At 37.7% G+C, this 12,233-nt stretch overlaps 1 protein-coding gene across 1 annotated transcript in view; it reads left to right on the plus strand.

Moving 5' to 3' along the window:
- Positions 1–12,233, plus strand: part of Snx2 (sorting nexin 2) — a 55,387-nt gene extending 43,154 nt beyond the window's left edge. The window contains exons 11-15 of the mRNA XM_090340074.1: positions 1,367–1,572; positions 4,559–4,702; positions 6,384–6,464; positions 6,582–6,653; positions 12,074–12,233. Of these exons, the coding sequence (XP_090196200.1) occupies positions 1,367–1,572; positions 4,559–4,702; positions 6,384–6,464; positions 6,582–6,653; positions 12,074–12,124 (554 nt within the window). The 3' untranslated portion in view covers positions 12,125–12,233. The remainder of the gene's footprint in view (positions 1–1,366; positions 1,573–4,558; positions 4,703–6,383; positions 6,465–6,581; positions 6,654–12,073) is intronic.

The raw sequence follows: 12,233 nt of genomic DNA on the forward strand, positions 1-12,233 counted from the left end.
ATTAGCACCATAAAGCTAATTTAAATCTTTACCCTGAAGTTACTATAAAAGAGAGAAAACAAGATTAAAGAGAATGTTTTCTATTTCAGTTTTATTATTTAAAGATTAATATTCTATTTTGATAGAATTTCTATTTTAAAAGAAAAAAATCTGTAAGTCTATAAATCTGAATTTTGGATTGAGAGTGTTAGTCATTTGTTTATCTCTTTATTTAATGTATTTATAAGTTTAATGAATGAACATATTTTAGATTAAAAATAACTTGTTCAAAAATTGATAATTGATTTTTTGTATGTATTTGCTTTTGCTTTTGTACTTTGTTTTTTGGAAAATCCATTGGAAGTGTTTTACTAATTTTCATACCACATAGGTTTTTGTTTGGCTGGTTAGTTGGCTTTTGCTTTTTTTAATATCATAGAAAACTTTTTGAGTTTTAATTTTCCATCCCACAACAAAGTTTTATTTTATTTTGTTTTATTTGTTCTTAAAGAATCCAACAGTTTTAATACAATTTTTCAAGTTATTTAAATATATTTTGTGACTTTAATGTGCTTTATTTCCTTAAGAAAACTGACAGAAATATGCTAATACATTATTTTGTTTATCATATTATTTGTAATTTGTAGGTTTACCATTCATACTGTGCATCTTTTAAGGGAATGACTTTTATGGTTCTTTCAGAGAATTTTAAAATATGTAGAGCAACAGAACAATTTCTCAAAAATGTAGCTGTCACTAGCAAAGTCCAGCCAATAGCACCTGCTTTTCTTTACCTGAAGTCATTATGTGAAAAAAAAATTCTTTGTGGAGATTATAATCTTTTTTGTAAACTTAGTTACACCAAAAAAAGACCTTGAATTGACATGAATTATATGTACATTGGTACCTTATTCCTGTGAACCAAATAATATTCTCACTAAAAAATAGCCAACATTTTCAGTGACCTGTTCAATACGAAAAAAAATGTGGTATAATCCATTGTGAATCTAATGCTTCTTATATTAGAAAAAAACATTTCTTTTAGAAGTGAATAAAATGAGTGTTTAGAGTAATGATGGAGAAATATTATTAAATTATTTAACAAACCTAGCTTATCACTTGTTAATATAAACAGTGACTGGAAAAGGGGAAAACTGTCCTAAGGGCTTCTTGCGGGGCTGCTGAGCTCCTCCCTAGCTCAGCAGATTCTTGATTTTCTGAGATCCCTGAGCACTTGGCATTTTCATGTCTAATTGGTACATGTTCATGATTTTAAATATTGCTAGAGCAGCTCATGGATTAACAAAGTTTAGAGAGTATAAACAAATTAATACAGTCTTAAGTCGTTACCAGAAAAATAGTTAATGCTTTTTTTTTTTTTTTTCAGAACTTTCAGCCAACACTGCTGCTTTTGCTAAAAGTGCTGCCATGTTAGGTAATTCTGAGGACCATACTGCTTTATCTAGAGCTTTGTCCCAGCTTGCAGAAGTTGAGGAGAAGATAGACCAGTTACATCAGGAACAAGCTTTTGCGGACTTTTATATGTTTTCAGAACTGCTTAGTGACTACATTCGTCTTATTGCCGCTGTGAAAGTAAGCCCTGTTTTCTGGTCTTTTCTGCATTCTTTCCTCCTTGTTTGCTCTAAAAAGAATATAGCTTACTACTGGACATAACTTAAGTACCTTAGTTCTATCCTGTACCTAGTATGTGTAAAATGCCTTCAGTTTACATACTCATAACCTAGTATTTTCTTCCCTTTTGGCTTGTATAGTAGAGTAGACAAAAATAAAATTTTAAGGGGTCTAGGAAGCACTTTGCAAGATGATGAAAATAATGCATTTACTTACAATTCATATGTTCAGTTTTGTTACTGTTTGTATGTTTACACATTCTGGCAGTAACTGGTACTACCTACTGGACTTTGTAATTATTAATAGAACTGACATTGTGGAGGGTTCTTTCTATATACCGAAATGCATGGTCACTGGATTAGGTCACAGATTGTAGTGGCTAATGATGTTTAAATGTTAGTAGTCTAGTTTCTTCATTGTTGTGGAAGTCACTCAGTTAAGATTTTAGTATTCTACATATATTTTCACTTTCAAGCTCTTAAACAGAGCTGAATGTTAAGTAACCCATTGCATATTTCATAATATCATGATGTTTTGCTATCTTTGAGTTATTGTTGTAGCTACCACAGGGAGGGTACTACTGGGTATTTACCCTTTAGCTGAAATTTAATTCTCTAGAAAGCTAATTTTAGATACTCTTCATTGCTTCACTATACAGACCTTTTCAGCTAACCTCTATGATCAGATTAGTATTTATCCCTTCCCTTTTTAGTCCTTCTCTTCCTTTTTTCTCTCTCTTTATTTTTCCCTCTCTAGACTTTTTATCCTCATACTTTTCTCCCTTTTTCATTCCAGTCCCATGTAGATTTAATTGTTTATGCCCATTAACTAGAATTTTTGAGGGAGTATTTAGGGTTTTTTTGTTGTTTGTTCGTTCGTTTGCCAGTCCTGGCCTGGGGCTCAGGGCCTGAGCATTGTCTGTGGGTTTTTTCAAGGCTAGAGCTCTACTGCTTGGGCCTCAGTGTCACTTCTGACTTTTTTGTATGTATGTGGTACTAAGGAATCGAGCCTGAGTCTTCATGCACTGTAAGCAAGCACTCTACCAGTAGGCCAAACTCCCATCCCCAGGTTTTTTGCTTTTTATCATATCTCTAAAGCTATTTAATATTCAGTGAATTGTGTGTATGTGAATAATTTTTCTTCTTTTTTATTGTAATGTATAAAGAAGTTACAGTTATATTCACCAGATAGTAGATGCATTACTTCTCACACATTGATACCCCTTCTCATGTTTTTGTCCCGACTATTTACCTCCTCTCACCCCTACCCTACTTTTTTTTTTCTTTTGCCCAAGAGTAGAACTTGAACTCATTGTCTGGTGCTTTTGGTTTTTGTTTTCATAGTCTTATAAAACAGGAACAGAAGAAAATAAGTTGGGCACTAATCGTTTGTGCCTGTAATCTTAGCTACTCAGATAGAGAATTAGGGTTCAAAGCTAGCCTAGGCAGACAAATCCAATAGACTAATAGGTATTACCTTATCCTAACCCCTGAGCCATGTCTTCACCCGTGTGTGTGTGTGTGTGTGTGTGTGTGTGTGTGTGCGCGTGCGTGTGCGCGCGCGCGTGTGCGCACACGATGATAAACTTGAAATTAGAGTACTTTGGAATATATGACAAAAGGGCAACTAGCCCCATTGAGAACTTGGAACTTGGAGAAAAAGGTCAGGTTTACTTCTTTCCAAACATAGTCTAAAGGAAACTTTATTGTGCAATTATGCTAATTATAAAAAATAAAGTTGTTATGTGTTAAGACACAAGCTCACTGTGTAGCCCCACACTGGCTTCAAATTCCTGGGGTTTTCTTCCTTACTTACTTCCTCCCTCCCCGCCTCCCTCCCTCTCTCTCTCTCTCTCTCTTTCTTTTTTCTTTCTTCTTTCTTTCTTTCTTTCTTTCTTTCTTTTCTTTCTTTCTTTCTTTCTTTCTTTCTTTCTTTCTTTCTTTCTTTCTTTCTTTCACCAGCCCTAGGGCTTGAAGTCAGGGCCTAGGAATTATCCTTGAGTTTCTTTTGCTCAAGGCTAGCACTTTACCACTTGAGACACAGTGCCACTTCCAGCTTTTTATGTTTATGTAGTACTGAGGAATTGAACCCAGGGCCTCATGCGTACTAGGCAAGTACTCTACCACTAAGCCATATTCTCAACCCCCTAATCTTATCTCATCCTCCTGAATGCTCTTAAATTGTCAACTAATTTCCTTTAGTAAAATCAATTCTTATGGTCTGCTTCTACTTTATAAGAATATGAAAACAAAAAGATAAATTTATCTCTCTAAGATTAATTTTTTCAGGTGGGGAGTTTGGCCTAGTGGTAAAGTGCTTGCCTGGCATACACGAAGACCCACATTGGATTCCCTGGTACTACATACACAGAAAAGGCCAAAAGTGCTTCTGTGGCTCAAGTGGTAGAGGGCTAGCCTTGAGGAAGCCCAAGGACAGTGCTCAGGTTCTGAGTTCAAGCCCCAGGACTGACAGAAAAAAATAAAAGATTATTTTTTTTTCAAACAGGTGCTAGTGGCTGGCTCACTTCCCCCCCCCCCCCACCCCTCCCCTCCGGTTGTGGGACTTTTAACTCCAGCCAGGGGCACTGTCCCTGAGCTCTTCAGCTCAAGGATATGGTGCCACAGCACCATTTCTTGTTTTTTGGTGGTTAATTGGAGATAAAGGGTGTCACGAACTCTGATGCCTGGGCTGGCTTTGAACTGTAATCCTCAGATAGCAGCATCCTGAGTAGCTACGATTACAGGCATGAGCCACCAGTGCCCAGCTCAGTCACAGTTTTGTATTTCAAGCAAATATTTAAAAAAATTATGTTGCTTATTTTTACTGTCTTTGAATAGTAGAATAGTATTTAAATGTTTGGCTTTATTGCTTTAAGAACTATAATACTTCTGGCATAATGGAAGTATTTTGCAGTGTCACTTACTGGTATCCTGTTATTCATTCCTAGGGTGTGTTTGACCATCGAATGAAGTGCTGGCAGAAATGGGAAGATGCTCAAATTACTTTGCTCAAAAAACGTGAAACTGAAGCAAAAATGATGGTTGCTAACAAGCCAGATAAAGTCCAGCAAGCTAAGAATGAAATAAGAGAGGTGATTACTAAATGCTTTATTTCTTTACTCAAATTGTTCATGCCATTCTTATATGCATATTTTTTCATAAATTTTTTTCTGAACCATTCAACACTTAGCTGTTCATATTTTTATGAACTATGTTAGAAGTACTTTAGCATTTTAATCATCAAAATCTCCAAAGCCCTTTGTTACTGGCACTTACATAATTATAGAATGGATAACAAAGCATACAAGAAAAAAATCTAAAATTAGCTTTTACATAAATGGTTATACATTTCCCTTTTAAGTTGTTCATTTTATTTCAAATGATGCATCGTTTTGTATTAAAAAAATGGTTTCAGAGATAGGCCTGTTATTCAGGCAGTATTACCCCCCCATATATATGTATTATATATGGTATTTAATAATTTATATAAGTTTATTATAATTTATACACTTTTTTTGCCATGCTTCAATAAGGAAATTGAAGAGGTAGGACAACCTTTATATTATTAAAAATAAATGTACCTGCTCTTTGGAGAGTATGTACCAGTGTTCTGGCTACATAGTGGGAAAAATATCATTTCACTGCTTAAATCTGTGTTTTATTTTACTTGTTCCATCGGTCACTAATCACAAGGTTTTGTTGTTCCTTTACTCAGTTTAGTGGTTTCTGATGGGTTGTCAGCAAACTATAATTCTACTTTTTTTTTATCTAGTCATTAACCATTACAAAAATATTTTTATAAATGTCTGTCATGATTTTCTTATTTTCAAGTATTTCCATCAGCACACTATGATGAACATGTATTCTTGAAGTTAATATTGTTATTCTGAGACAATAGAAAAATGAGAAAACTACACAGTAACGTATGGATATTGTTGAAGGTTGTTTCTTTCTTTTCTCCCTTGTAACCCAGATTGGCCTCAAACTCATAATCCTCTGCCTAATCCTTCCTCATACTAGGATAGCAGATGTGCAATGTGATTCTATTCACCACAGGATATTATAGTCCATTAAATAAATATTGAAATCTTCTTTTTTCTTTTTGGTGGTATTGGAGTTTGAACTCAGGATTTCATGCTCGGTAGGCAGATCTTCTGCTGCTTGAGCCATACCCCCAGCTTTCTTTACCCCACTTATTCTAATACAGGGTCTTACTTTTTCCCAGATACACCTGAAGCAAGAGCATCCCATAGTAAGGAACGACAGGCATGTGCTACTTCACCTAGTTTAACTCTTTTAAGATGAGCTCTTATAACTATTTTGCTGTGCTGTGAGACCATAATCTTCCAGATCTCAGCCTCCTGTGTAGCTGGGGTCACAGACTAGTAGCATCGTTTCTGCCTTATTGGTTGAGACACAGCCTCATCAGCTGCGTGCCTGGGCTGGACTCCTAGCCACATTCCTTGTGATAGCCAACTTTCCAGCAGCTAGGATTAACAGCTGTGAGCCACCAGCACTTGCTGAAATATTCTAATTTTCAGTGAATTTAGCAGTGAAGCATTAGTGAAAATTAAGTGAATGTAAATTTCTACCACTTCAAACTGGGAGGCACAACTTTGAATGAGAGTAGATTGGATTTTGTCAGTACTGAGTTTCCTTGGTATCTTTGGGCATTAAGTTAAATGAGTGATCATGACTACTAGCACTGTACTCTTTTTCCCCCTCTCCAGACAAAAATGAAATGTTTGTTGTTTGTTTGTTTGTTTTTATTAGTGGGAGGCGAAAGTACAGCAAGGAGAAAGAGATTTTGAACAGATTTCTAAAACAATTCGAAAAGAAGTGGGAAGATTTGAGGCATGTATAATAGTTTTGTACTTCTCTTAATAAAATGGCCATGTTTTGCAGCAATTGTAAGGTAAAATTAAATTTAGTTTTCTACTAATGGACACTTTGTGTGTTGTACTCTAACAGAAAGAACGAGTGAAAGATTTTAAAGCTGTTATCATCAAGTACTTGGAATCATTAGTACAGACACAACAACAGGTAAGCTAGTTGTTTAATGAAATAGTCTTTTAAGCTCAGGCAAGAAAAAGACAAGGATGCAGATATCCAATGGCAATAATGGAACAACCTATTAGCTAATTGGAGCCTTAGTGTTTGCTTCTTACAAACAGTGTGCACAAAAGGAATCTCCCTGAATTAGGCCAAGAAACCTTACAACTTTCCTTTCACCTGTCTGGGGTATTTTGTTTTCAGTTCAGGGTTTTAGGCGTATCCAGGCTCTCTCTGTGTTTTAACTTCCGGGCCTTGTACCTCATCCTCCTGTGTGTTGAAATCACTGACATGAGCTCCCGTGCCTGACTCTTCCTAGTTTTAATATTTTTTAACAGACCTGTGAGTAAATGCTCCTAGAAAATCGTGTGTGTGTGTGTGTGTGTGTGTGTGTGTGTGTGTGTGTGTCCGTGTGTGTCCGTGTGTCCTTGGGTTTGAATTCAGGGCTTAGGCCCTGTCTCTGAGCTTTTTGCTCAATGCTAGTGTTCTGTCACTTTAGCCAGAGCTCTACTTCTGGCTTTTAGTGGTTAATTTGAGATAAGAGTCTCAGGAGCTTTCCTGCCCTGGCTGATTTTGGAATGTGATCCATAGATCTCAGATTCCTGAATAACTAGGATTACAGACCAGGAGTTTGGCCTAGTGGTATAGTGCTTGCCTAGCATGCATGAAGACCTGGGTTCCATTCCTCGCTACCACATACATAGAAAAAGCCAGAAGTAGTGCTGTGGCTCAAGTGGTAGACCACTAGCCTTGAGAAATCCTAAGGTCAGTGCTCAGGCCCTGAGTTCAAGCCCTGGGACTGGCAAAAAAAAAAAAAAAAGTTTTTTAGTTTTGATTTTGTTTTAAGGGGTTTTTTTTGTTATAGCTTATGATCCCTTCCTCTTCATTCTGGCCCCTCAGTTCCTTGGGTTCCAGCAGCTTAGGTTTCAAAGGAGAGCATTTGAGGAAGAGGTGGCACATTCCAGGGGCCACAGTTTTTGTCATGGGTTCCACATAAGTAACCAGAACAGGACAAGGACACAGGGCCACCAGGTCTCACAGCATGCTGTTTTGATTTGTTTCATTTTGTCTGAGGTTGGTGGTGGTTGGATGCTGCAGCTGTCATTTGCTTCCTTAACTACAATGACTGAGTTTTAGCCAGGTGCCTGTGACTCACACCTTGTAATTCTAGGTAGTCAGAAGGCTGAGATCTGAGAGTTGTGGTTCACAGCCAGCCTGGGCAGGAAAGTCTGTGAGACTGATACCTCCAATTAAATACCCAAAAAGCTGGACATGGAGCTGTGGTTTAAGTGGTAGAGTAACTAGCCTTGAGTAATAATGGCTTAGGGATAGTGTCCAGACTCTGAGTTCAAGACCTCAGGACTGGCAGGAATGTGGGAGAGTGCGTGCGCGCACGCACACGCACACGTGGCAGTCATGGGGTTTGAACTCGGGGCATATGTGCTATTCCTGAGCTCATCAGAACAAGGCCAGAGCTCTACCACTTTGAGCCACAGCTCCACTTCCGGCTTTCTGGTGGTTAATTAGAGATAAGACTCCCGTAGACTTTCTTCTACTAGGATCCTCAGATCTCAGTCTCCTGCGTAGCTAGGATTATAGGTTTGAGCCACTAGAGCCTGGCAGCTAAGGATTTTTAATGACGTATTAAATAAAAGTCTAGGGACCCTGGAGTTTGGCCTAGTGGGTAGAGTGTTTGCCTTAGCATGCACGAAGACCTGGGTTCTATTCCTCAGTACCATATACATAGAAAAAGCGAGAAGTTGTACTGTGGCTCAAGTGGTAGAGTGCTAGCCTTGAGAAAGCTCAATAACAGTACTCAGACCCTGAATTCAAGCCCCAGGACTGGCAAAAAAATAAAATAAAAATCTGTAAAAGAGGAGCCAGGAATGTGGCCTAGTGGTAGAGTGTTTACCTAGCATGCACAAAGCTCTGGGTTCAATTCCTTGGTACCACATATACAGAAAAGGCCAGAAGTTGTGCTATGGCTCAAGTGATAGAATACTATCCTTGAGAAAGCCCAAACACAGTGCCCTGGCCCTAAGTTCAATCCCCAGAATTACTATAATGTTTTTTTCATATATACAGTAATATGAACTTGTGTAATCAAGTGATTTAGTATCTTAATTTTTTATTTTTTAATTAATTTAAAAATTAACTTAATTTTCATTACTTTTTAAAATTTCTCCAGTTTGTTTTCAAATATATGAATTTAGGGACCTATCCATGTATAATATGGTATATATTTTTATATTCAGTAATATTGTATCTTTAAATTTAGCTCATGTTTATTTTATTCTTAATTATTTTGGCCAGTACTGGGGTTTGAAGTCAGGCCTCTCACTTGCTAGGTAAGTGCTTTGCCACTTGAGCTAGTCCCTAACACTTTAGTTTCTAGTTAAATACTTTATAAAATATAGTTGAAGTAGTTTATTTGCAGATATGAAAATAGAATAATGTAACCCATCTAAAATTGTTTAGAGGAGGTCACCAGTAAGGGAGAGTGATAGAAGTATGAGGTTAATCGTGATACTTTGTACAAATACATGGAAATGTCCCAGTGAAACCCTCCCTCGTATAACCATTGTGTGCTCATAAAAAGTTGTAAAAGGGGACTGGGCATGTGGCTTAGTGGTAGAGTGTTTGCCTAGCATACATGAAGCCCTGCGTTCATTTCCTCAGTATCACATAACAGGGAAAAAGCCAGAAGTAGCCTTGTGGCTCAAGTGGTAGAGTGTTAACCTTGAAAAACAGAAGCTCAGGGACAGTGCTCAGGCCCTGAGTTTAAGCCTCGGGACTGGCAAAAAAAATGTTGTAAAAGTGATAATTCATAAAGTCAGATTTTTTCTTTATTTTTTGTGGCTGGTCCAGGGCTGGAACTCAGGGCCTGGGCAATGTCCTTGAGTTTTCTTAAGGCTAGCACTCTAGCCATAGCACCACTTCTGGCTTTTTGTGTGTATGTGGTACTGTGGAATCGATCCCATGCTAGACGAGCACTCTATCACTAAGCAAAGCTCTCAGCCCTTTAAAATTAGATTTTTAAAAACCTGACAGTAAGTTTCATTAACTCATTTTTATTGAAACTGTTTTCCTTGTAACTTTAGTCTATACTTCAGTATATTTGGATGATTTAAAACTATCCACTGTTTTTCCAGTCTTTTAGTTGTTGTTGTTGTTGTTGTTTCCCTTTTTTTCTCAGTATTGTCCTTATTCTTTTAGTTCATTCCTATTGTCTAGCCAGAACATAGAATGTAAATATCTTATGAATTATGAGGAATTACCACTTTATGTTGGAAAAGATCATCAAAATTATCTTACTACAGGTATTTCTACATACATGGTAACTATTTCTACAATGTACATGTACAATTTTGCACAAATCAGAAAAACTTCAGGAAGTTGAATACTTTCAAAATAGATTATCTCCAACTATGAAAATAGAAGGGTAAAATTTGGTGACATTGATTTTGGAAAATGAGGCAGGGAGAGTGATAGAAGGGTTGAGATGGATTGTAAATGTTCAGAAATAAACAGTAAAATTCTCTCTTTCCTTTATAATGTAAGCTAGTAAAAGAAAAACAAAAAAAACTATAAGGTATTATTAACTTTTTGTGATTAATAGGATTATATTCACCAGATAGAAGGTGCATAACTTCACAAACATTGATACCCTTTCTTATGACATGGTCCCCATTTCCCTCCCACTCTCCCCCCACTTATCTTGATTCCCCCCTTCCCTATACAATTTCAAATAACCAATTAAGCACATATAAAATATATCAGAAAACAAGGTGAAATATTATAACAATATGAGATAACCAAGGGATAGCAAAAGAGATGAGAGATAACATAGTACATTAAGGACAACAGTCACTCATTATATGGCTTTTGTTTCCTTATCCTGGAGGTCCTTACATTTAGTGTCATACTATTTGGCCTAATGTCTCTAGATTTTGTTCTATTGTAAATATCTGCTAGGAGAGCCCAAGGTTTCTACTGATTATGACAAATGAGGGATACTATTGGGCCTATGTTCCTTTGAGTCTGGCTTACTTCACTTAATAGGTATTATTAACTTCTGAAAATTAAATTGTTTGCTTCAGAAACCTCAGTTAACCAGGAGTGTTGTTTTAAATAATTCATATATCAGTTTTTGTTTTTTGCTTTTTGTTTTGTCAGTCCTGGGGTTTGAACTCAGGGACTGAACACTGTCTTAGGGCTTTCCTCAAGGCTAGTCCTCTACTACTTGAGTCACAGCACCACTTCCAGCTTTTCCTATGTATGTGGCACGGAGGAATCGAACCTGAGTCTTCGTGCATACTAGGCAAGCACTCTACCACTAGGCCAAACTCCTGGCCCTATGTATGAGTTTTATTAGTAAGACTTTTGGTAAGGAAGTTGGAGTAATCCTTTTAAGAACCAAATCTAGGCCAGGCATGGTGGTGCACATATATAATCCCAATGTAGGAGGCTGAGGCAAGAAGAACCTGAAGGGTGGTGGTGTTGTTTGAGAGGGGCAGGGATACATGCGTGTTAGTTCTGTAACTAGACACTCAAGGCCTTGCACCCTAACTTAGCTTGCTCACTTGAGGCTGGCATTCTACTACTTGAGCCACATCTCCACTGTGGCTTTGTGTGTGTGCGTGCGTGCATGCGTGCGTGCGTGCGTGCATGTGTGTGTGGCATGGGGCTTAGACTCTGGGCCTGGGCGCTGTCCCTGAACTCTTCAGTACAAGGCTACTGCCCTACACCTTGAGCCGCAGCACCACTTCTAGTTTTTCAGTGATGGAGATAAGAGTCTCACAGACTTTAGTGCCTGGGCTGGCTTTAAACGTCAATCCTCAGATCTCAGCCTCCTGAGTAGCTAGGATTACAGGTCTGAGCCACTGTGCCTGGCTCTCACTTGTGGCCTTTTACTTTTTACTTTTTTCTTCTCAGAATGGCTTCCAACCTTAATCCTCAGGTCTCAGCCTCTTGGTAGCTAGGATTGATTATAGACATTCACTATTAGAGCCTAGCAGGATGCTGGGTTTGAAGGCCAGTCTAAGAGTACTTTTATAGCAAGATCTTGTCCTAAAAGAATAAACAAGCCAGGCACCAGTGGCCCATGCCTGTAATTCTAGCTAGTCAGGAGGCTGAGATTTGAGGATTATGGTTCAGAGCCAGGCAGGGCAGGAAAGTCCATGAAACTCATCTCCAATTCACCACTGAAAACCAGAAGTGGAGCTGTGGCTTAAAGTAGTAGAACACCCAGGCCCTGAGTTCAAGCCCCATGACCAAGAAAAAAAAAAAAAAACAGTAAGAAAAGAAGTACCAGACATTAGCTGTCTCAATAGAATTATTTAAATGTTTTATAGAATATATGTATTAAAATGTCAAAAAAGTAATGAGGATGTTATTTTTGTCATTCACAGCTGATAAAATACTGGGAGGCATTCCTACCTGAAGCCAAAGCCATTGCCTAGCAATACAATTACTCCTGTTAAGAAGAGAGTGGATGTTTCTTCTAGATATGCTGAGTCTACAGTGAAATCATTTAAAACCATCTAAATAAACCACTATATATTTTATGAA

The sequence above is a fragment of the Megascapheus bottae genome, chromosome 10 (genome assembly GCF_031878675.1).
Source record: "Megascapheus bottae isolate mThoBot1 chromosome 10, mThoBot2.hap1, whole genome shotgun sequence".
Lineage (NCBI taxonomy): Eukaryota > Metazoa > Chordata > Mammalia > Rodentia > Geomyidae > Megascapheus > Megascapheus bottae.